Raw genomic sequence first — 25,916 nt, 5'->3', positions numbered from 1 at the left:
CACAGATTTTTGGTACCTGTGGGGTCCTGGAACCAATCCCCTTCAGATACCAAGGGACAACTGTATTGTAGAAGAAAGATAAGGTAGAGGATATCTTAAAGAAAGGACTACAATCATGAATCTTGGGTTCTATTAATACTTTTGGTTGTTACTATCTCTACTAGAGGCATATAACCTCAGTTTCTCTATGCCTTATTATTATTTATTTACCACTTAAAATTGGTGTGATAAGATCTGTTGCTCAACAATGGTGTAACACTTAATTGGTGTTTGTAACAAATTTGAAGTACAGAGATGTTTTTAAAGAATGCAAAGCACTTAATTAGTTTATCAGCATCTCTCTTTGTGCTTTGACTAAAATTTAATTTTAAATTAAATTTACATTAACATTTAATTTTCTTACTTATATTTGGTAAAACACAGAGACATCTAAAACATTAAAATACAAAACCAAAAAGTGCTGCATTAAAACCAATTTCATAAACAAAATGATAAAAAGCAATTTCTTTCCCATTTGGTTTTAGAGACCATTACACACATACCAGAATTTCTGGCAGGGTGCCCTGTAGGGCAGTGGTCCCCGGCCTTTTTGGCACCAGAGACCGTTTTCCTGGAAGACAATTTTCCACAGATGGGGAGCAGGGGGAAGGTTTCAGGATGATTCAAGCACATTACATTTATTGTGCACTTTATTTATATTATTATTACACTGTTACATATAATGAAATAATTGTACAACTCACCATAGGTGGGGGACCCCTGCTGTAGGGTGACCAAATCATCCTACCTTTGCCTGGGACAAATTTTCAGTTTTAGCACTGAAAATTCCATGTCTCAGGAGACCCCTGTCCCAAGCCAACTGGTACAGTTGGTCACTCTAGTGCCCTGCCTTCACTAGGGTTTTTTTCATAGCTTATAGTTCTATTATCTTCCCTTAGAAATAATCCCAGTGCTATTTTAATGTTTATTTACCCCAAAAGCACCTATATATTCTTCCTGTTAGTATTTAGTTCATAATCATTTGGTGAGCATACTTACAGAGTTTTGCTTCATGAGTAAATATTTAATAAATGTATACTAATATTAATTTTTTTTTTACCTTACTAGGACATGGGGACAAGGGAAGTACCAAATTACCAATAAATTTTTTGGTAAAAAATTTTGGTAAAAGATAACCCAAAAAGTAACTTGTCATTTTTTTCAAGACTCTTGTTCTGTTGTTTACAGACTACTGTACTTCTAGTTAGTAATCACCATAGCTTTAAGAACAAGTCATTTAAAAAAACAATGTATGTGGGTCATCCCTTGGCCAATTTGGGGCCAGAGAGAAGTTGTTCTACTGGTTTCCCTTAAATAGCACCATAACCTAACCTGAATCTAAGATAGTTTCCAAAATATGCATGGAATGAATGCTGCTGAGAATCTGGTTTATCCATGAATAGGAGATCCAAAAATTTAGAAGCATTGTAATATTGTTCACGACATTGATCCAAAAAGAAGCCATGAGGTGGGGTGCAGTGGCTCATGCCTGTAGTCCTAGCACTTTGGATAGTCAAGGTGGGAGAATTGCTTGAGGCCAAGAGTTCAAGACCAGCCTGAGCAACATAGCGAGACCCAGTTTCCACAAAAAATACAAAAATTAGCTGGGCGCGGTCACCTGGGCCTGTAGTCCTAGCTATTTAACTCAAGAGGCTGAGGCGGGAGGATTGCTTGAGCCCAAGAGTTTGAGGATGTAGTGAGCTTTGATGATGCCACCGCACTCCAGCATGGGTGACAGAGTGAGAATCTGTCTCAAAAACAAACAAACAAACAAAAGTCATAAGCTCATGGAAAAGGCTTCTTAGAAAAATGCAGACCAATTTCTTCCCTTGAAAATGAAGATGACACAGGCTGTGTACATGTATGCATAATTAAAATAAAACCTATTAAAGTTGTAAGTCCAACGGACTAGTTTTTTCCACAAGATGCAAGATGATTTATGACACTTTCTAAAAGTTCATAACTATGTGCCAGGTACCGTGTGAAGTGCTTTAAAGACATTATTTCATTTGATACTCACAAATAATCCTATGAGAATAGGAATTATAATCCTCCAAAGTAAAGCTCAGAGAGGTTCAGTAATTTGCTTAATTAAGGTTAGAAATAGCAACTGGAGGGGTGGAGACAAATTCATGTCTGTAGGTCTGTCTCCTTCAAGGCCTAAGCTCTTCACCTTCATCCTATGCTGCTTCTCAACATTGTTGACATTAACTTTGGTAAAATTCTACCTCCAGTTCTAACTTTTCCTGACCTTTCAGTCTTATACTTTAGTTTATGGAACATCAACACCTCCACCTTGATGTCTAACAAGCACCTCAAACAACACGTTTCAGTAAATGGTACCACCAGTCACCCAGTTGCACAAGTTCCAAATCTAGTAGGTATCATTGATTCCCCTATTAACTACACAGTAAAGCCATCAGCATATCTGTTGGCTTTGCTTTCAATTTATATCTGAATCTGACCACTTATCATCTCAACTAATACAATGCTAGCTCAAGCCAAAATCATTATACACCTAGGAGATAGCCTCATAATTGGTCTCTGTTTTCACAGTCCATTCTTCACAAAGCAGGCAGAGTTCTCTTTTTAAAAACACAGATCATATCATTTCATTCTTCTGCTTAAAACCCTTTAATGCTTCTTACTGCAATAATGTAAACCTCCTAAGATGGCCTACAAGGCCCTACTGGCCCTCTGCATTGATCTGCCTTCTCTCACTTTGTTCCTTAACACTCTCTCCTTTGCTCAGTATGTCTCAGTCACATTGGCCTGATGTTTTCAAATTTCTCCGTGACTTAAAGTCATATGCTTTGGGAGGGCAGGGTTGGAAGTTTGAGGAATCTGGCAGAGGTGTGAAAGAGTTTCCTAGAGTGGGAAAACAATTCAGAAAAAACTAACAGGATTGCTGAGTAGTATTGAGGGTTCAGTTGTGTTTGGTGATTAAAATTTATTAATAGAATGCATATGGCCATGCATATTTCTCAAACAGTGGTCAGCTGCTCCAGTACCAAAGGGTAGGATATGAATCGTAGGCTTCATTCAAGATAGAAGTATTATGAATAGGAAGATGGGGCAAAGGAGTTCAGGGTACTGACAAGTATTACTGAATTTTTCCCATAAGTATATCACAAAGGGGATAGGGTAGAGAGAAGTGTTGTGTCCATAGCTTGCACCAGTTGTGGCAACAACTTAGGATTACTAAATAGAAACACTGAATCAAAGGACCCAAACCTACTGGTACTGATGTTAAAACCTTTAATTTGTAAATCCTGAAATTATTTTAAGAAATATGGCCGGGTGCAGTGGCTCACGCCTGTAATCCTAGCACTCTGGGAGGCCAAGGCGGGTGGATCGTTTGAGCACAGGAGCTCGAGACCAGCTTCAGCAAGAGCGAGACCCCATCTCTACTAAAAATAGAAAGAAATTATATGGACAACTAAAAATATATAGAGAAAAAATTAGCCAGGCATGGTGGCACATGCCTGTAGCCCCAGCTACTCAGCAGGCTGAGGCACTAGGATTGTTTGAGCCCAGGAGTTTGAGGTTGCTGTGAGCTAGGCTGACGCCATGGCACTCTACCCTGGGCAACAGAGCCAGACTCTGTCTCCAAAAAAAAAAGAAAAAGAAATATGATTACTGGTATTTAAAAACTTACCAAATGGACACATTGGGAGAGGCTTATTTACATTATAATGGAATTTTTTACTTTTCAAAATCAATATCCAAAGGGAATCTGTAAGTTAAACAGTAAGATTTATCAATACATTAGGGATTTCGATTTTAAGAGACTTTCAATCTGGCCAATTCTTTAAATTATTTTAAGAGGGAGACTTCTTATGCCTCTCTTTCTTTCAGAACACTTCTCTGGCTCTCCTGTCCTGTTTACAAAGATTTGAGTCCACTCTAGGAAAGGCATAAAATGTTCTTACTGATGGGACCCCTGACTAACTCGCCCAATATTTTGCCATTTACTCTCCTTGCACTTTAAGATCCCCAAACTATTACCTACTTTACACCTTCTGTGCTTCAGTAGTTCTCTCCAGCTAGACCATCTTCCCTACCTCCTCTGTTGAACTGCTAGCCATCCATAGACACTCAGCTCACACAGAACACTTCCAGATAAGAGTTAAGCATTATCTCTCTCGCTACATTTGTTTCTTGTAGATACTTCTATTATTGCCTCTATTGTGTTGTAGCATAATGCATTTTATATACTATGTAGTTTATAATACATATGCATTATTAAGCATTTTTATGATTGATGTTTTAGGGTTCCCAGTAGCTGATTGAAACAGGGCCAAGGGTTCCCCTGGCCTTGGCCAAGTCCCTTTCCCTTTCTGAGCTTCAGGTTCCTCAGGTATAAAATGGGTACTTCGGCTTCATGAAGATGAGAGATGATATATGTATGGCTCTTAAACAGTGCTCAATTAATGAAAACCATACTGCTTACATTGCTTAGAGCCCTCAAGAGGCGCTTGTCAAGCAGAGTTCAGGAAACGCCTTTTTAAGATGACGTCACTATAGGAGACTTAAACACCACTGCACGTCTGTACAAGTGGACAGAATCACACCAACTACTTAAAGTGAGGTTCACCTGTCACATAGTTTAGAGGTTCTGCTCACAACAAATTTCCATTCAGTAGCCCGGTCAACAGAAATTTTGGCTCCACAGCTAAGGGCTTCCCGGAATCACCCTAGGCGGGCGGGAAGTGCCTTTGCAGCCGGGTAGGAAGGCCGCCTTCCCCGCGGGATTGCGTGAGGGGCCTGGATCTCTATGGCCTGCGGTAAAAACCACCACCTGGGCGGTCCGGGGGCCCCTCTGTCGGTGACCAGTGATCAGGGGACCGCAGCCTCCTCACGTAAAAGGACTATCCGGTCTGGGCCCGGCGCACACAACAGCAAACGACCCATGCAAGAAGGCAATTCCCGCTCCACTGCGTTCCCAGGCCCGGGTAGGCCAGGTCGTGGGGTCTCCCCGCACTCCACGCAGGGGCAGCGGGGCGGGGCGCAGTGACGCAAAGAGTGACGTGACGACGCAGCGCGACGCGGTGACGCACGCCCCTTTGTTGGCTCAGTAGCGATAGCAGCGGCCGTGGAGGTGGCGCTCGGGACTGTTTCTTCTTGGAGGCCGGAGCCGAGCCGCGTCTGACTGAGGCGGGCAGCAAGCGGCCCCCTCGCTCCCTCCCTCCCTCCTCCGCGCCCTCCCCGCCGCCACCCGTCGCCAACCGCCGCGCCCGGGGAGGAGCCGCGGCCCGCGGGGCCCGAGCCAGGCCTGCGTCCGGACATCAGCCGGAGCCGGAGCGAGAGCCGGGGCCTCGGCGTCCCCGCCCTCTCCCCGCCTCGGCCAGCGTCCGGCCGGGCCCCCGCGCGTCGCGCCATGGACTCGGACGAGGGCTACAACTACGAGTTCGACGAGGACGAGGAGTGCAGTGAAGAGGACAGCGGCGCCGAGGAGGAGGAGGACGAGGACGACGACGAGCCGGACGATGATAACCTGGATCTGGGCGAGGTGGAGCTGGTGGAGCCCGGGCTGGGCGTCGGCGGGGAGCGGGACGGACTGCTATGCGGGGAGACGGGCGGTGGCGGCGGCAGCGCTCTGGGGCCCGGCGGCGGCGGCGGCGGCGGCGGCGGCGGCGGCGGGCCGGGGCACGAGCAGGAGGAGGATTACCGCTACGAGGTGCTCACGGCCGAGCAGATTCTGCAACACATGGTGGAATGTATCCGGGAGGTCAACGAGGTCATCCAGGTGAGGGTGGCCGCCGCGCCAGCTTGACTGGGCCCGACGTGGGAGCGGATTCAGGCGGCCCGCGCGGCCCCGAGGGGCAGGCCTGGGCCTGGTGCGCAGCCCAGCCCGGTGCCTCCCGGCCCTGTCTTCTCTCTGCCTCTGCTGGAGATCGAGGGTGTCGAAAGCAGACGTTTGCCGGTTTGCCGGGTGTGGGGAGGTTCGCTGGGGGCGGTGCTTCCCAGGTCCTGCTATGGCGGAGGCCTCCGGCAGCCTAAGCCTTCTCTTGCGGGCAATTTCTGCGAGTCCCTGGGCTGGGTGTCCTTCCTCTGGCCCGAGGAGCGCCTGCAGGGGCGGGGCGGAAGAGGTAGGGTGGATGGGGAAGAGGAGTCAGGAAGAATTGGGCCCCTGCGAGGGTTACCCTGGCCCTCAGTCTCTCTTGAGCACTTTTGGAAGGGATTAGGGTAGGCCTAAGAGCAGCTTGGTGTACGGTTGCCCCAAGTGGGCACCAGTTAATAAAGAAATGGATCTCCTTGGCAGTCTTAAGTGCCTACTTAAAGGTGGGGGAAGGGAACTAGTTCTCGGAAGAGGTGCTGATGGGTCTTCTTTTCCAATGGTGAGGATTTTGCTTGCATCTTTTTACGTCTTTGCTGTTTGGGACGTAACTGCTACTTTTTCCAGTAGTAGCATATGATTTGCTTGAAGCTGTTGGAATAGTTACTGCAGATTGCAGCTAAAACAACAACAAAATGCAGTGTTGTCTAATATTGGACAAGACTCTATTGTGAGATAGAAAGCAGAGGCTTTCTGCTTCTGAACTCCTTTCTCTGATAATTTCTATTTAGTGGCCAGTAAGTTAGGCTTGGTTTAAGTTGATAACCGTATCTCATTTAACCTGTGAGTCAGATTGTACATTTTTCAGCTTTAGGAAATCAAACGTTTCCATTTGTTTGGGGGAAAAAAAACCAGTTGTCCTGAAGGGCCAGGGATATAGTTAAGAATAAAAACGAAGTCTTGATTCAGTGCAACTTTTAGAAAACGCTAGTTACATGGAAGGAAACATAGGAGCAGCAAGTTACTATTGCCTTCTTGCGTGTCAGTCTTTTTTTCCCCTTTAACATGGTTGGCTAAATATTCACTGACAAATCAGAAGTCTGTCCCTACCTACTTGTTGACTCTCCATTATTAACAGATTTTTATAGTATTGCCTAAAAAGCAACGGTTTTGAAAATGGAACTATTTAAGCACTATTTGAAGACAGTGTTTTGCATAATAGAAAAATCTGATATCTAGTGTTAATACTAAACAGTGGAAGTCTCAAACTTTAATATAGAGAACACAGTCTAAGAAGGAAATTGAGGATTATAGAAGTAAGATAGGTTTTAAAGCTTTTTCTGATCCTAAAAATGTGACAGTTGAGTTCTTAGGCCACTAAATTGAGAAATTTTCTTTTTTTAAAGGGAACTTTATTAAAGAATTTGCAGTAAAACTTTTAATTTTTTTTTTTAGTCTACAGCTACGTAAAATCTGATGTCCTCAAACTTATTTACCTGCCTTACTGGAATTTTAATTAGCTTTTTAAAAAATAATGAATATTTATTATTTAACTTTTTGATTGTTTTCTTATGGTTAAATCTCATCTAGCTTTCTCAGCTCTTAGGAGTGTCTTAATCACTGAGGCCAAACACAAGTTCTTTATGTCACTTCTGGAATAGAAATGTAGCTAATGCATATGACGTCATTCTTTATCAGTTTAGGTGAGAAAAATTAAATGCTGATGAAATGAACTAATAAGACCTACAAAAAACTAGGGATTTTTTTTAGGTGTCCTACTTTTATCTTGTTTCCATGATTTTTTAAAAAACTTTTTTCTAGTCTACTTCATTGTAAGGGTGTTCATGTAAGTATCTATACTTTGTTAAAAATTCATGTTTAGAAATAGCAGTAAAATCAAAAGGTAGGATGTATCTGAGACCTTCTTTTCTCCAAATGGTGTACTTGTTAGGTCTAAACTAGGCTTTGGTTATGTTACAGGTTATTTATGTTAATAGAATTGGACTTAAAAAGTTACACAGCTAATACATGCACATTGTAAGAAAAATCTGATTAGGCAATAATAAAAAAAAAAATCTTTCACCGAGAGAGAGAGAGAGAGATACACACCAAAATATGAACTTTGGTTATCTTTCCAGACCTCTGGATAGCCAAATATTAATAACAATGGAAACATACCGTATGTTCTATTTATGTTTTCAGTAGGACAAAAGCAGGTTACAAAAATGGAAGGATTCTCTGAACAACTCTGTCCTGTCAATAAGTAACTGTTTTTTAAGAGCTTATGTTATTACGTTTCTAAACTGAGTTATTTAATCAGTCTTTTTATTTTCTTGTTTCTGACTTTTATATACATTATGAAAATAGCCTCACAGGTCAATCTTTGTTTTCTTTCTTGGGATAATTTGAATTGTTGAGTCAAAGAATTTGTTCATTTTCAAGGCATTTGGTACATGTTACCACATTGCTTTCAGAAAGATCATACAAGTTTTCCTCACCACTTGATATTTGATTGGTATAAGATGGTCAGTTAAAAATGTGCTCATTGAACTTTATCATGTTTATTGGGCTTGGTATTTCTTTTGTAAATTGCGCTTTGCTTTTTGCTTGTTTTATCCCCTTTTGGGATGTTTATAAGACCTCTTTATATTAATAGAGGTTTTAAATGTCGTCTAGGTTTTTAATGTTGGTTTAATACAACAACAGGTTTTATCAAGTTAAAAAACATTAAGTTTTGCTTAGTTTAGAGGAGCAAGCTTAGTGTTAATGCTAAACCTTTTAAATTCCCTGCTCCTCAATGCTAATTTTCAGTATGAAATCAGATATGTTATTAGCGAATTTGATAATGTATTTACAGGAAAAAAAAGTTTGAACTTTTAAAAGGTCACCAAGTTAATTTCCTCTTTCTTTGGAAATTTGATTACTTTTTCTGGGAGAGCAATTCTGGGCAACAACAGATAAATGCTGTTATTTGCAGATGTCTGCAGGTTAGTTCTCATTGTCAAATAAGTCAACACTATTTTTCTTTTAGAAAACTCTTGGTTTTCTGGCTTCCTGGTCAGTTTAATTTGGTCTCTAATTTAAATTCTTTGTGGCTACCTAGCTTACCTTTTGAGCTTTTTTTTTTTTTTTTTTTTTTTTTTTGAGATGGGGTTTCTCTCTGTTGCCTGGACTAGTGTGTAGTGGTGTCATCATAGGCTCACTGCAACTTCAAACTCCTGGGCTTAAGTCATCCCCTCCTCTTGCCCAAGCCTCCCCAGTAGCTGGGATTATGGGCACACGCCGCCACGCCCAGCTTGTTTTTCTGTTTTTTTGTAGAGGCATGGTCTCGCTATGTTGCTTGGGCTGATCTCAAACTCCTGGCCTCAATCTGTCCTACCTCGGCCTCCCAAAATGCTGGGATTGCAGGAGTGAGCCACGGCACCAGGCCCCCTTTTGAGCTTTTAAGAAAAATCAGGGATTTCCTTTAACTTAACTAGTATTGCTAATATTAAAAAGTGGTTTTCTAATGTAGCTGCCTAAATAGGTAATGTATTAAACTAACTACATAGTTCTGGGGGATGTTTAAACTTGCCATTTTGTATTTCTACAGTAGTGTTCAGCAAATGTTGATTATGCTTTCTGTGTATGCCAGGCACAGTGTTAAGTAGAGGATGTGGTTCTTGCTGAAGGAGCATATAGAGGTAGGGAACATAGAGGACCTTGGACTCACTGTGTGAGATTTTTACTCACTAATTCAGTCTGAAATGGAGCCTGAGCATCTGTGTGTTTTAGCTATTCCAGCGATAGTTCTGAGCCACTGGAATAGTGATAGTTTGTCCACAGTCACGATTTTGACTTAGGCAGAGCTAGTAGAGTGAGAAGAACAGCAGCTTTTTGGAATACAGGTTGAGTATCCCTAATCCAAAATGTTCCAAACTCCGGAATTTTTTGAGCCCTGACATGACATTTGGGTTTTCAGATTAGGGGTGCTGAACTGCTAAATTTAATGCAAATATTCCAAATCTGAAACACTTCGGGTCCCAAGCATTTTAGAAAAGGGATACTCAGTCTGTACTGAATTTAGAGTTACGTTCTGGATAACAGGGACCTGGGACTGTTGGATGTGATTGCTCAGAGAAAAGGGATAAAGAGAAAAGTATGGGTGTCTTACTTTTCTTAGATTTATTATGCTAGATAACCCATTTTAAAGAAAACAGAAATATGTAAGCCTTACTGAAGAAATTGGCTGTTGATTTGAAATCTTTAATTTTATTTCATCTATTTAATTTAAAGATTTAATTAAAGAACCTCTAAAGTGATGTTACAAGCATAAATTAAGGGAGGCAGTGTATTCCAGCATATTGTGTCCTGGCTGGGGAATCAGTTCTAGCCCTGGTTTTCATCTAAGTGGCAAGATAATTAACATCTCAGAACCTTCAATGTTTGTTTTGCTTTTAATTTGGGAGTGAAAACGGGAGTTGAACTACTAGACTTGGTCTTTTTTTTTTTGCATTATGGTTCATTTGTTTAACATCCTTTTAAAAACCTCAGTTAATTGGATGTGTTCATTTTTTCCTGAGGAATTGAATTCAGGTGTGCATATCAAGATCAACTTAAATTGATTAACTTAGTTGAGAGAGGAAAAAGAGGGAGGATATGTGTGTGTTTTGAAGCTATTGAAGTGTTTGGTACGGTTTAGATTTACTTCTCTTGAACTTTTCCCAGGTGATCTCCTTGAGTGTAAATTTTAAATTATATTAAGACTTGTTGGCCGGGCGCAGTGGCTCACGCCTGTAATCCTAGCACTTTGGGAGGCCGAGGTGGGCGGATCGTTTGAGCTCAGGAGTTCGAGACCAGCCTGAGCAAGAGCGAGACCCCATCTCTACTAAAAATAGAAAGAAATTATATGGACAGCTAAAAATATATATAGAAAAAATTAGCCGGGCATGGTGGTGCATGCCTGTAGTCCCAGCTACTTGGGAGGCTGAGACAGGAGGATCGCTTGAGCTCAGGAGTTTGAGGTTGCTGTGAGCTAGGCTGATGCCACGGCACTCACTCTAGCCTGGGCAACAGAGTGAGACTCTGTCTCAAAAAAAAAAAAAAAAAAGACTTGTTGGCCGGGCGCGGTGGCTCATGCCTGTAATCCTAGCACTCTGGGAGGCCGAGGCGGGTGGATCACCTGAGGTCAGGAGTTCGAGACCAGCCTGAGCAAGAGCGAGACCCCGTCTCTACTAAAAATAGAAAGAAATTATATGGGCAACTAAAAATCTATATAGAAAAAAATTGGCCGGGCATAGTGGCGCATGCCTGTAGTCCCAGCTACTTGGGAGGCTGAGGCAGTAGGATCGCTTAAGCCGAGGAGTCTGAGGTTGCTGTGAGCTAAGCTGATGCCAGGGCACTCACTCTAGCCTGGGCAACAAAGTGAGACTCTGTCTCAACAACAACAAAAAAGACTTGTTGAATTTCTTATGGCAATAGTCCTATGAATCAAACTCTGGGGGTGGGGTCCAGCAGTCTGTTTTAACAAGCCTTCCAAGTGATGGTGACACAAGCTAAAGTTTGCAAACTACTGATCTAGTTGAAATTTAACAGCAGTGTTTCTCCATGTGTTGCATCTGTTGATAAATTACTACAGAGGTAGATTAATGAGGGAAGGTAAATTTAAGAAACTAACAAAAAGAAAATTTCCAGAACTTGGACAACACTTACTAACTAGGCTAAGTGTAGGGTTGGAAGGGATTTGTCATCTTTGCTGCTATCTTTCAGGTAAAGTGGCTTTTACTTAGTTATTTCAAATGTGCAAACCAAACTTGTGAAATCTGACATTCTAGGTTGGAGCATTTGGTTTTCCTTCCACTCCTTCCAGATTTTTTTTTTTTTTAACACAAAAAGTTGTTTTGTATTAATACACTGGAAGGGATATAAAGTCTTGGATCTGTAAATGCATCTGTTCAGTAAGGTGTTGAAGAGAATATGAGATGATTTCTCAAGGAGTTTATGATCTCTTTGAATTAAAACACTCACCTAGCACTCTGGGAGGCCGAAGAGGGTGGATCATTTGAGCTCAGGAGTTTGAGACCAGCCTGAGCAAGAGCGAGACCCTGTCTCTACAAAAAAAAAAAAAAAAAAGAAAGAAATTAGCTAGACAACTGAAAATATATATATAGAAAAAATTAGCTGGGCATGGTGGTGCAAGCTTGTAGTCCCAGCTGAGGCAATAGGATTGCTTGAGTCCAGGAGTTTGAGGTTGCTGTGAGCTAGGCTGATGCCAGGGCACTCTAGCCTAGGCAACAGAGTGAGACTCTGTCTCAAAAAACCAAACCAAACCAAAACAAAAAAAACCCCAAAGCTATTGGGTTAGTAAGTAGTTTAACCAAGTGTTAAAGTGGATAGTAATAGATATTATTCACGAAGAGATATTTGTGGCTGTTGTCTGGAAGATGGGTAGGATTGGATGAATAGAAAAGAGGGATAGAAAGCCATCGTAAGAAATTGAACTCGAGGTAAGAATGAGGATGGTAATGGTAAGGTCAGCTAAAGTAGAGCAGAGTTTATAAATGGTGGATAATAATGTTGTAGAACCTGAGAGATTTGAAGAAAGGCAGACAGAAGTCATCAGATTAGATTCTTTTCTTTTGGGTTTGACCTGTGTTAGCTGTATGTATTAGTTATCTTTTGACTTACGTTACCCCAGAACTTAGTGACTTCAAAACAACAAACATACATCTCACAGTTTCTGAGTCATGATTCTGGGTGCAGCTTAGCTGGGTGCCTCTGACTCAGGGTCTCCTAAAAGGCTGCAACCAAGATGTCAGGTGGGTTGCAGTTCTCAAGGCTTAACTGTAGGAGGATCTCCTTTCAAGCACACTTGTGACTGGGCAGGCCTCAGATTTTCACTGGCTCGTTGTTGGCCAGAGACCTCAGTTCCTTGCCATGTGTGCCTCTCCACAGGTGGTTTACAACACAGTAGCTTGTTTTCTCCAGAGGGAGGAATCTGAGAAAGAAGGCCTCCAAGACAGAAGCCACAGTCTTTTTATAACTTAATCTCAGAAGTAACATCGCATCACTTTGCTATATTCTGTTTGTTATAAGTGAGTAAATCCAGCCTACACTCGAGGAGGGGATTACATAAGGGTGTGAAGACCAGGAGGTGGGGATGAGTGGGGGCTATCTTAGAGGCCATTTCTCCTTTTTTCTCTCTGTCAAGAGGTTATGACTATCGATAATGCTTATGTATCCAGTCAGTTTATATCCTAATGGGAGGGCATAGTACTTTGCATTTTTTGTTTTGGATTAGCCATAAATTATTTACCTTTGTCTTTGTAAAGCATTATTATACTTGTAAATGATAAGCATTACTAATTACCTTTCAATAGCTACATTTAAAATAATAGCTTGTAATCTCTTAGAATTGGCAGGAATTTGAGATTCTCCAGTTCACTGATTTTTTTTTTTTTTTTTTTTAAACCCCAGCTACATAATGGAAGCACCTGGGGATTTTTTTATTACACTTGTTTTAGATAATTATATGTATTAATAGATTCACATGCAGTTGCAAGAAATAATGCAGCGATCCCACATAACCTTTATTGATTTTTCTACAGTGGTAACATCTTATAAAACATTATCTTGCAAAAAACATCTTGCACAGTATCACAGCCAGGATGTTGACATCGATGTTTTTAAAAACACAGGTACCCAGGCCCCACCCCAGACCAAGTAAGTGGGACTTTGGGGGTTTGGGCTAGGCATTGACATTATACAAAAGTCTTCCCTGGATTATTTTAATACACAGCCAGGGTTGAGAGCCCCCGCTCTTGTCCAGTGTCTGTAAGAAATCCTTTCTGTAAAATTCCTGTCTCTGATTAACTACAAGTAAATGATGGTGAGCTATTTTGTGTATTTTGTGATACATCTTGTTCCAATGCTTGACTCTTGATTTTTTTTTTTTTCCCAAGATGGAAATAAAATCTACTTTCATGTTAACTTTACTCATTCGTAGGGTAGCCCCCTGGATAAAGTTTTTTGTTTTTTATATAACTGTCATTTTGGAATCCTGAAGGAAAAACTTTTCTTAACCGAAGTCAATCTATCCCTTCCTTTCTTCGGTCATTCCTGTTATGATAATGCATGTTACCTACTTCTTTATTTTCCAGTTGGCCAGTTTTTGTTGTATTAATAAGCGTAGTATCATAGGCCATAACTTTGCTAAGTCCTTGAGAGCATATATACAGCTCATCCTTTGATATTGACTTTTTAAATAGCTTAATGTAACTTTTTAAATAGCTTAATTCTTCCCATTAAATTATAGGATAGAGAATGAGAATTTATTTAGGCTGACATTTGATAATCATTGCTTATTGGGCAAGAGAATGAACAGGCTTCTTTTAACCTTACATGACTAGATTCCTTGGGGCCCATGAAGAAAGTAGTAGCGGTCCTGACATTATTTTCAATGTTTTAAAAAGCCTAATTTTGGTTTTTTTTTTAAACTGCCAGGCCACTTTATTATAGAGTCAGTACATTTCTACAATCATATGATTAAAATTTCATCCTAAATTTTTGCTTTTTTTCTAAATTTTAATTCACCTAATGGTGAGTGATCATCTGGCTTGATCTTGAGTATAGTAGTTCCCCCCATGTCTGCAGTTTCACTTTCTGAGGTTTTGCTTACCTGAGATTAGCTGTGGTCTGAAAATATTAAATGGAAAATTCCAGAAATAAAAGATTTACAAGTTTTAAATTGCATGCCATTCTGAGCAGCACGATGAAATCTTTCACTTTCCTGCCTGGGAATCATTCCTTTGTCCAGCATATCCAAGCTGTATAAGCTACCCACCAACTACCCACTTGTTAGTCATTTAGCTGTCTTAGTTCTCAGATTGAAGAAACATAGTAGCACATACAGAGTTTGGTACTCTCTGAGGTTGCAGGCATCCACTGGGGTCTTGGAACATATCCCCTGAGGATAAGGGGGGCCTACTGTAATGCCTGATTTGATTTATCTTGTTGTACAGTAGGTGCCCAATTAGTGTTAGAGTTAAGTTGATTGGATAGTACGGTATCTCAGGAAGACAGCTTAAAAAGTTCTGATTGAGCTAGCATCTGCTCTGGCAATTCAACTTTTCAGAGTCCTGCTTCTTTTAATTTTTAGAAATGAGAATTCTATTATTAAGGCCAAAAGGTTATGAGGTTTTAAAGGAGAAAGGCCAAATACTGTTCTGGGAGATTCCCATATAATTTTTTTTTCCTCTTATAAGCATTGTTCAGTAGTATTTTTCTTTGCTTTTTTTCTGTTAATATGTTCCATTTAAAAGAAGTATCAGAAGTGACCTGACAATACATTTTGGCAAAAAGCATACCAGATAATGAAGTACTAGGTTACATTTTCTTATTACTGAGACATTTATTTAGACAATGCTAAGAATAGCTACAATCCTAGACACTTCTCCCAAGACTTGCTTTGGCATCTCCTTTGAAACTGTCATACTTCTTTTTTTATTTTTTTATTTTTTTTATTTTTATTTTTTAATTTATTTTTTTTTTTTTTTGAGACAGAGTCTCACTTTGTTGCCCGGGCTAGAGTGAGTGCCATGGCGTCAGCCTAGCTCACAGCAACCTCAAACTCCTGGGCTCAAGCGATCCTACTGCCTCAGCCTCCCGAGTAGCTGGGACTACAGGCATGCGCCACCATGCCCGGCTAATTTTTTCTATGTATATTTTTAGTTGTCCATATAATTTCTTTCTATTTTTTAGTAGAGACGGGGTCTCGCTCTTGCTCAGGCTGGTCTCGAACTCCTGACCTTGAGCGATCCACCCGCCTCGGCCTCCCAGAGTGCTAGGATTACAGGCATGAGCCAACCGCGCCCGGCCGAAACTGTCATACTTCTAACTCAAATATTAACTGACTCCAGTTACTTGGTAATATGTCCTCTCTCTTAATCACAATTGTACAATTTTTTAGAGATTAAGTATAGAGACTTGGGAAGTATTTTCTGATTCTTAGCAAGTATTTATAGGTAAAAGCCTCTTATGTGGACATTTATCTTAGAATTTGTGACATTTTAGATATTTCTCTGAAATTCATTTGTAACCCAAATATAATACCTCTCTCCTTGGGGCTCTTTTTCCTTTGATTGATTTCTCCTTTAACCGTTCTTGGAATTTAAGAGGCACTCTCGATTCTTTCTTTTTCCACATCTAGTTAGGCCTGGTCAGGTTACCTCTGAAATTTGTTTCATGTTATTGCTAGCCTTTTTACTAACTAATCCTAGTCTAGGATCTCTTTTTATTTTGCCTCCTTGTCTCTAGGTTTCTAATCTGTCATACCAAACAGAAATAGTCATTCTCCTGCTAAAAAGAAACTTCCTATCACAAGTCTAGTCCAGACTCCTTACTGTGGCATTCATGGCTTCCCTGTCTCAATGTCAGCTAATTTTTTTTGGTCTTATCTTCCACTATTCCTCATCCCTTACTGTTTCCAGTTGCACTACTTATTTTTTTTTTTTTTTGAGACAGAGTGTCGCTTTGTTGCCCAGGCTAGAGTGAGTACCGTGGCGTCAGCCTAGCTCACAGCAACCTCAAACGCCTGGGCTTAAGCAATCCTACTGTCTCAGCCTCCCGAGTAGCTCCTCAGCCTCCCGAGTAGCTGGGACTACAGGCATGCGCCACCAGGCCCGGCTAATTTTTTTTTCTATATATATTTTAGTTGGCCAGATAATTTCTTTCTATTTTTAGTAGAGACGAGGTCTCGCTCATTGCTCAGGCTGGTCTCGAACTCCTGACCTCAGGTGATCCACCCGCCTCGGCCTCCCAGAGTGCTAGGATTACAGGCGTGAGCCACCACGCCCGGCCAGTTGCACTACTTATAATTCCTTAATGTATAACACATTTGTGTTTTCCATACTTTTGTTCCCACTGGTCCCTTTTCTTATGCTACCCTTTCTCTTAACTGCCTGATGTATTCCTATTCAGAACCTGCTCAGATATTACCTAATTTCTTACCAGGTCCTTTTCATCTCCCTTTTCAATGCTTATCTATGTTTGCATAGTACTTGATATGGGTATTTGGTGTAGTCTACAAGAGGTAGCTGGCTAGATAGATATGTTATCCATCTATCAAGGTAGCTAGATACGATAGTTTTGAGGGTGAGAGCTGAAACTCCATCTTTGTGTCCATAGAATATAGCATACTAACAGAGTCTCTGAAGGTAGAACCTCAGTAAATACTTGCTGGAGTTTGCCCTTGCCTGATAAATGCTGCCTTGGTTTCCTTATCTGTGAACCAGAGGGATCCAGACAAGATTTTCTTCTGGCACTGAGAAATTATTTTATGGTTTCCAGATAACACCAAATTGATAGTGTAAGAAGATGGCAAGAAAAAATAATGTTTAAATTCTAGGAGGATGAGCTTTTTAAGGTCCCTGAATATATAGCAGCCCTTTTGGATAAAACCGTTATTTGCGTGTAGTTTTCCTGGCACTTTATGTGAACTGACACAGTGATGTTAAAAACAATGGAATCACTTTAATACAGTAGTTTTTTTGTTTTAATTTTTTTGAGGCAGAGTCTTGCTCTCTCACCCTGGCTATAGTGCCGTGGCGTCAGCCTAGCTCACAGCAACCTCAAACTCGTGAGATCCAGCAATCCTTCTGCCTCAGCCTCCCAAGTAGCTGGGATTACAGGCATGTGCCACCATGCCCGGCTAATTTTTTCTATATATATTTTTAGTTGTCCATATAATTTCTTTCTATTTTTTAGTAGAGACAGAGTCTCGCTCTTGCTCAGGCTGGTCTCGAACTCCTGAGCTCAAACAATCCACCTGCCTCGGCCTACCAGAGTGGTAGTATTACAGGCGTGAGCCACCGCGCCCGGCCTAGTAGTTCTTAAAGTATGGTCCATAAGAGCAAAACATTTGATAATAATGCTGAGACATTATTTGCCTTTTAAAATGTGCTGACATTTGTACTGATGGTGCAGAGCAAGGGGTAGGTAAAACCACAGGCACCTTAGCACAAATCAAATCAGTGGCACCGAGCTATACTAGTGGTCATTGTATTCTTCACTGCTGTGCACTCATAGTAAAAAAATATTAGTTTCACTTACTGTCCTAAATGAAGCAGTAAAAATTATTAGTTTTATTATATCTTATCCATTAAGTACACATCTTAATTGCTTGTGTGACCAAAAAAGCCCTTTTTGCATACTGAAGTATGGTGGTTATGTCAAAAAAACATTTGTGTGTACTTTTGACTTGTGAGCTAAGTGTTCTTGGAACACCATTTTTACTTGAATGAGTGACAAACTACGGTTATTTAGACATATAGGCAAACATACAGTATTTCTTCAAATGAATGATGTACACCTGTCATTGCAAGGAAAATGGCTGGCAGTATTGTGTTTGGTTTTTTTTAAGACAAGGTCTTGCTCTGTCGCCTGGGCTAGAGTGCAGTGGCATCATCATAGCTCACTGCTCCTGGCCTCAAGTGATCCTCCTGCCTCAGCCTTCCTAGTAACTGGGACTATAGGCACATGCCGCCACACCTGGCTGATTTTTCTATTAATATTTTTTGTAGAGATGGGATCTCATGCTCTTGCTCAGGCTGAATTTGAACTCCTAGCCTTAAGCAATACTCCCAGCCTCCTAAAGTTTACAGGCGTGAGCCACCATACCCAGCCACGCTGGCAATATTTGTTACCAATGACAAAATTTGAGTTTTCAAGTGAAAATTAGAAGTTTGGAAACTTTATCTGCCATTGAGAGACTGACAGTTTCCTAGTACTTAAAAACTTTTCTGATGAAATACTGTATAGTGAAATGTATCATTTGGAAGATCTGCATAACATCATAGACCAATTATTTCCAAATGACCAATGCATGATGTTTTACAATCATGCATTGGTAAAAGATCTGTATGAAGTAGAAGAAAAACCATTGGGTTTTAATATAACAAGAATATGAAAAGTCCTTTGATATGGTTTCAGATTCCATGTTGCACCTAGCCTTTAAGAAACTACAACTTTTTGAGTTTTGGTATAGTGTCAAAGAATAGCCATAATTATCTGAAAAAGCTATGAAAGTACTCCTCCCTTTTTCAACTGCATAGGCTACATTTTCCTTATATTCTTCAAACAAAACAGCATATCCAGGGGATTGAATGCAGAATCAAATATGAGAATCCAGCTTTTTTCTATTAAACCAGATTTTGAAGACTTGCAAACATGTAAAAATAGTGGATTTTTCTCCCTTTTTGTTTTAGAACATATAATTATTTTTCATAAACATTTTATTTGTAATAACATAATGGGATTTATTTTCAGTGAATTAAATATTTTTAAAACTTCTCAGTTTTAGTATCAAACATGATAAAGATTGGTAGTTGTAACTCACATAAACAAAACTCTTTGGCATCCTCAATATTTTTTTAAAATGAAAAGGGTTTCTGAGACCAAACAGATTGAAAACTGCTGCTCTTGTATTCTGAAATAATTCTTTTTTTTTTTTTAATTTCAGAATATTATGGAGGTATAAACACTTTGGCCACATAAATCTGAAATAAATCTTAATCATTAGGAAACGTGATGTAGGCTTACAAACAGGAGCTAGGGCTGCATGAGCTTAGTATAAATTATCAGTGGGTTATAAATTAAAAATTAAGAAGAGGTGTGTACTGATCAGAAACATATACAAGTTATATTAGATACTGTGGAGGGGTATTAATTAACAGAAATATTAGAATCTGTACTTAAGAAATAAAATCTAGAAAATGTGACTCTTAAGATGTGACTATTTACCCACGGAAGAACTTTAAAAAAAAATGTGACTAGTTGGGGAAGAGTGGTTGGGAAGGGGATGGGATGCTTAATTTTTTCAAGGAGTTACCAGATATTACCTGATATATTCTATTTATGAATTTGCTTATGTTCTGACTTTGACATTAAAATGAAAGCTGTGTGAGAGCAGGGACTTTGTTTTATTCATTGTGGGTAGTCCCAGTGCCCAGACAGTACCTGGCACATTGTGGGCACATAGTAAACCTTTTTTTGGTAACTATTTTTCCTTTACTACCATTTTTGAAGAATATTGTTTGCAACATATATAATTCTCAGTTGGAAGTTGTTTTCTTTCAGCACTTTAAAGATTCTGTTGTTTTCTGGCTTCCATTGTTTTCTTTTTTTTTTTTTTTTTTTTTTTTTTTGAGACAGAGTCTCGCTTTGTTGCCCGGGCTAGAGTGAGTTGCCGTGGCGTCAGCCTAGCTCACAGCAACCTCAAACTCCTGGGCTTAAGCGATCCTACTGCCTCAGCCTCCCGAGTAGCTGGGACTACAGGCATGCGCCACCATGCCCGGCTAATTTTTTCTATATATATTTTAGTTGGCCAGATAATTTCTTTCTATTTTTAGTAGAGACGGGGGTCTCGCTCTTGCTCAGGCTGGTCTCGAACTCCTGACCTTGAGCGATCCACCCGCCTCGGCCTCCCAGAGTGCTAGGATTACAGGCGTGAGCCACCGCGCCCGGCCTCCATTGTTTTCTAATGAGAGGAAAGTAAAGGAGTCTTTTTGGTTGTTTTTTTTTTTTTTTTTTAATTTTTAATTTAAATCAGGCAGCACCTCATTCTATGCTATAGCATGTGGTGTTCCCCGTTGTTATTTTAAATGAGTGCTTTTGAGATTTTTTTAACTTTGTTCTTGAAAGACTGATTAAAAAAATATGTCTAGTCATGGTTTTCTTTGTGTTTATCCTCGGGTCTTCAAATCCTTTTGACTTTCTGGGGGTGATGTCTTTTTATCAGTTTTGGAAATTCTAGTTCTGTCTCTTTATCTTCTTTCCTTCTGATACTCTGGTTACACATATTTTAGAGCTTTTTGTTATGTTCCATATGTGTCCGGTGCTCTTTTATGAATCTCCCATCCTGTATTCCTGTTTTCTCTGTCTTGAGTTTGGATAATTTCTATTGACTTACTTTCCACATTTTTTAATCTGTCTTGTTTTGTGTGTAATCTGCTACTAAGCACATCTTAATTAATTTTTAATTTCAGATATTGTATTTTCCAATTCTATAATTTCCATTTGATTCTTTTTTATAGATTATAATTTTCTGGTGATCTTTTCATGTATTTTCCACCTTTTACTTGATTTTCTCCAGCATATTAATCATTTAGTTAATCTTTTTTTTTGTTTTTGAGAAAGAGTCTCGCTCTGTTGCCCGGGCTAGAGTGCTGTGGCATCGGCCTAGCTCACAGCAACCTCAAACTCCTGGCCTCAAGTGATCCTCTTGCCTCAACCTCCTATTTAGTTAGTCTTGAAGTTATGTCAGCAGACTACATTGTCTGAATCATCTGAGAGTTTCCTCATATTATCTTTTCTCTCTCTCTCTTGGTTTTTGGTCATGTGTTCCTGTCATTTGACAGACTTTTGATTGCATGCATATATTATGTATAAAACATATTAGAGATTCTAGAGGATGGTAGATTCCTTCATAGAGAGTTTTTATTCTCTCTTATGCTTGACTGTTAGAGCCCTAAATCCAATAAAAATGAGTTGTAGACCTGTTTAGTCTCTTTGTGATCTGATCCTGGTCTTTTAGAGTCTTCAGCTAACAACTTGCTGTACTCTCAGCAGTCCCTCCCCAGGGGTTCCATTCTTTAATCATTGTCTCCCTAGACCACTAGAAAGTAGTAGTCTGTTTCAGAGGCTTTATCTTTAGATTTTTAGTCTCTGGCCTTGTGCAATATCAGCTCAGCAAATATCCTGAGGAGAAGATGGACCATTCCTTGAGATACCCACTCAAGTCTCAGTAAATAAGTTCACCTGGTTGATCTGTGTGTTATTATGGTTTCCTATTGCTACAGTAATAAGTTACCACAAATTTAGTGGATTAAAACAACACAAATTCATTATCTTACAGTCAGAAGTCTGAAATGGATCTCACTGGGTTAAAATCAAGGTGTGGGCATGCTGTGTTCCTTCTGGAGGCTCTAGGGGAAAATCCATTTCCTTGCCTTTTTCTCTTCTAGATGCCACCTGCATTCCTTCGCTTGTGGTCCTTTCCTCCATCTTTAAAGCCAGCAACATAGCATCTTCAAATCTCTCTTACTCTGACCTCCACCTTTGCTGCCTCCTTCTACTTTAAAGGACTGACATAGATAAATAGAAAATAATCTCTTTATTACAAGGTTAGCTGATTATCAACCCTCATTCCATCTGTGACATTGATACTCCCTTGCCATGTAACGTAACATATTTACAGGTTCTAAGTATTAGGATGTGATCATCTTGGGGAGAGGGCACCTACCGCACTCTGTCTCCCAGCAGTGCCCCTCTGGTAGATTATCAACCTGCTTGCTCCCAGAACTGGCAAATGCCTCCAGGGTAAAGCCACTGCAGAAAATCACCAGCTCCTTCAGTTCTTCTTACCCCAGCAGTTCTCTGTTGCCTTCAAACAGATGATTTCTGGGCATTATCTGGCTTTTCTAGCTCTTGGTGGAAATGCTGGTTTGCCTCTTAGCTACTTTATCCTACCGGGAAGGGGAACAATAAATATTTTTTAAAATAAATTAATACCCTTAGTCTTTGGGATGTATTTTGGGGTTTTGGAGGTTTGCATTCCATGGGAGCAGGCAACCACTTTGTAGACTGTGGAATGTACTTTTGAACTTGGATTATAGCTAAAAAATATGGTGTGTTTTTTTTTTTTTTTTTTTTTTATTTAAGAGATGAGGTGTTGCCATATTGTCCAGGCTGGTCACAAACTCATGGCCTCAAGCAATCTTCCTGTCTCAGCCTCTTGAGTAGAGGGGACTACAGGTACAAGCCACTGTGCCTGGCTAATTTTTTCTGTTTTTTATAGTTGAGGTCTTGCTGTGTTACCCAGGCTGGTCTCAAACTCCTGGCCTCAAGTAATCCTCCTGCCTCAGCCTCCCAAGTAGCTGGGACTACAAGCATTAGCCACTGTGCCTGGCTGAAAGTATGCCCTTATAAAGACTGAAGTAAGAATTCTGTCTGGGAATCAGGAAAATAACAGAATGGAGGGGAGGGGAAAATGATCATTTTTTTCTCAATTTTATAGAAGCAGAGACACACAGATGAAAGTGGTAATAATAGCTTGTGTTTATGGATATATTATCACAAATAGATGTTTTCATGTGTATTGATTTTTTATAAAATCCCAGGGTAATAGTTAGCATCTGTGTTGTACAAGTGAGTAGATTGAGGTCAGAGAAGCTGAGAAATGGGTTTCGCAAAGAAGCTCAACTTTTCTCTGTTGTAAGCTGATGGAGGTAATTGAAACCAGGTCTCTTTGACTTTAAAGTACAAGTTCTCTCTGCTCTACTAGACTTCTTTCACATTTTAGTTAGACTTTGTGACTAAGCCAAATTCTTGTATTTAAGTTTTCTTTGTATTTGTTTATTGAAAACTTGATAATACTAAAATGATTTTTCATTGTAGCTAATTGACTCTGATTTTAGCTGAGTCATTTTATTACTTATCTATTGCTGTGTAAGAATTACCCCAAAATGAGTGGCTTAAAACAACAAACATTTATTATCTCATAGTTTCGAGTGGGTTAGTTGGGTGATTCTGGCTCACGGTCTCTGATGAGGTCATAGTCATCCTGTCAGCTGGGGCTACATTTATCTGAAGGCTTGACTTGGGCTGAAGGAATTGCTGCTTTTAATGTGATTCACACTCTGGCTATTGGTAGGAGGCCACGGTTCTCTTATCATATGAGCCTCTTCATAGGGTTATGTGAGTGTCCTCTGTAAATGGCAGCTGGCTTTATCTAGAGTAAGTCATCGAAGAGAGCAAGACAGATGCTTATGACATAGGCTTGGAAGTCATAGCTTTGTCTTGGATACACAGGTCAGCTCTATTCACTATGGGAAAGGACTACACTATATACCAAGAGGCAGGGATCGTTTGGGGCCATCTTGGAGGCTGGCTACCACAGGTATTGTGTAGAAAGGAAGGATAAGATACAGGGATATGGCTTTAAGATTAGATTTTAGTCCCAGGATTATGATATTAAAAAAATTGATGTATACTTAATAAGTAGTAGAAAGTAAACTTGAAAGCCTTCTAAACTGAGTGGTCAGCCTTCTTTTGCAAAATAAAGTAGGTTTATCAAAATCAATATTAAAAAGCTTCTATAAATGGTACAAATGTTTGTAAAGCTCTTAAGTATATAACAATCACTGTTTAATTCACAGTTCATACAATTTCATAACACCTTTTTTTTTCTTTTTAAGATACAGGGCCTTGCTCTATCACCCAGGCTGGAGTGCAGTGGCATGATCACAGCTCACTGTAACCTCGAACTCCTGGGCTCAAATGATCCTCCTATCTCAGCCTCCCGTATCTCTGGGATTACAGGTGTGAGCCACCATGCCCAGCCTCATAAAACTCATGTATCCTGCAATCTAGGACTAGAGTCTAATCCCATCTATATTACTGTGTGACCTTAGGCTAAATCAATCTCTAGGCTGAATCTGCTCTTGCAGAGGTTTGGGCTTGATGTTTTCCAGTTATAAAATTCAGATAGTGACAAAGGATAATGAGTGTGACTGCTTCAAGATAGGAAGTTAAGAGACCAAAGCTTCCTTTCTGTTTTATCAAATGTCACTGTCTATCTTGAACTTGGTTCTCTTGCATTTTACTATCCTTGGAACAGACATACATCTTCCCAGCACCATGTTCTGCCAGATCTATTCTCAACCATTACATTCCTATTCTTCCCCCAGTATGTGTGGTTGGCAGCAGGTATACAAAGATGAGCAGAGAATATTCCGTTTCTTTCCAGCGTTCATTGTCTAGGAAGGGTAGACTGACCTGTAAATAACTACTTGATAGTAAAGGCAATAACTCAGAACTTACCATGCCTCCCTTTATTCATGTGTAGACTGATCTCTTCCTGTTTCTGGATTTGCCCTGGCCTGGCTTCCAAAGTTGAGAATTTCAGTGTACTGCAGTTATCCAGAAATTCCTCACCCTACCAGTTTGTCTTTTGAAATGTTATTTTGATGAGATATTAATCCTGGTGTGTGGTTCACTTTTGTTGTATGTTGACTCCTCTTTGTGTCTGGGTCAAGGAAAGTCTTGCCTTCCAAAGCGATCAGTTAGTTTTTAGGAAAAAAGTAAAATATTGTCCTATGTGTATAAGTGGAGTCTGTTAGAAACTGCTGGGAACTATTAGAAGGCTTCCTTTGGAAAACATCAGAAAAAAACATGAAAAGAGTGATATTTTTGGAAAATGGGGCCTTTGCAGCCTGTGAGTATAGTATGTAGAGTCACCACAGATTTTTCAGATAATGGTGAAATGTCTCCTTTTCTTACAGGTTAGTTGTCTTACTGTGTTTATGACAGTGTCAGAAATGTTCCTATTTGGTCTAAATCTATGGCCCAAGGAAGTATATCAAATCTTTACCATTCATGATAAATAGGGATGGGAGTGTATGTGGGGAGGAATAGGAAATGGTACTACTTCATGATCATTCCTGGCGTATTGTAATAATAATATTCCCTGTGAAGATTTTCTCTATACCTTTGTAAGGTTTTTCCTTGCTTCAAATGGTTCCCCCCCCAATAAACTCATTCATACTTCAAGACCCACTTTAAACGTTGTTTCTTTGAATCCTTCCCTGTGAGTGGGTCTCAGATTTTTGTACACACTTTTATTTTTTAAAAGTTATATATTATTATTTATTCTCCCTCTAGATAGACTCTGAAATCCTTAACAGTAGGACTAATGTATTGTTTTGGTATTCCCATTCACCTACACAGTGTCTAGAACATAGCTGATAAACATTGAAAAGTCAGATATGAATGAATTTTCTTATTGATTTTATAATTGATAAAAATAAGTCCCATTAATATCCCCGTTTTTTTCTTTTCTGAATTGTTCCCATTTCTCTTCTGCTGACTTCTTGGAATTAACTCTTCTCATTCTCTAACATGCTGTTTTTTGCTTTTAACCAGTTATCTTACGGAGTTTTAGTTGTCACAACTGTTCTGTGAAATGGATGATATTTTTATTGTTTTATGGATAAGGAATTGAGGCTTAGAGGAGTTAGGTAACCTGCCCAAATTTTCATAGCTGGGGTTGGAACTCAGTATTTTA

At 39.9% G+C, this 25,916-nt stretch overlaps 1 protein-coding gene across 2 annotated transcripts in view; it reads left to right on the top strand.

The window, feature by feature from the left end:
* Positions 1-5,195: 5,195 nt before the first annotated feature.
* ARIH1 (ariadne RBR E3 ubiquitin protein ligase 1) overlaps positions 5,196-25,916 on the top strand; it is a 113,967-nt gene continuing 93,246 nt past the window's right edge. The window contains exon 1 of one of the 2 annotated variants that reach the window (XM_069482350.1): positions 5,196-5,788. In XM_069482350.1, the coding sequence (XP_069338451.1) occupies positions 5,420-5,788 (369 nt within the window). In that variant the 5' untranslated portion in view covers positions 5,196-5,419. The remainder of the gene's footprint in view (positions 5,789-25,916) is intronic. The other variant, XM_069482340.1, reaches the window with a different exon arrangement.

The sequence above is a fragment of the Eulemur rufifrons genome, chromosome 2, assembly GCF_041146395.1.
Source record: "Eulemur rufifrons isolate Redbay chromosome 2, OSU_ERuf_1, whole genome shotgun sequence".
In the NCBI taxonomy this organism is placed as follows: domain Eukaryota; kingdom Metazoa; phylum Chordata; class Mammalia; order Primates; family Lemuridae; genus Eulemur; species Eulemur rufifrons.
Note: the sequence above shows the minus strand (reverse complement) of the source record. Positions and strands in the feature narration are given on the sequence as shown.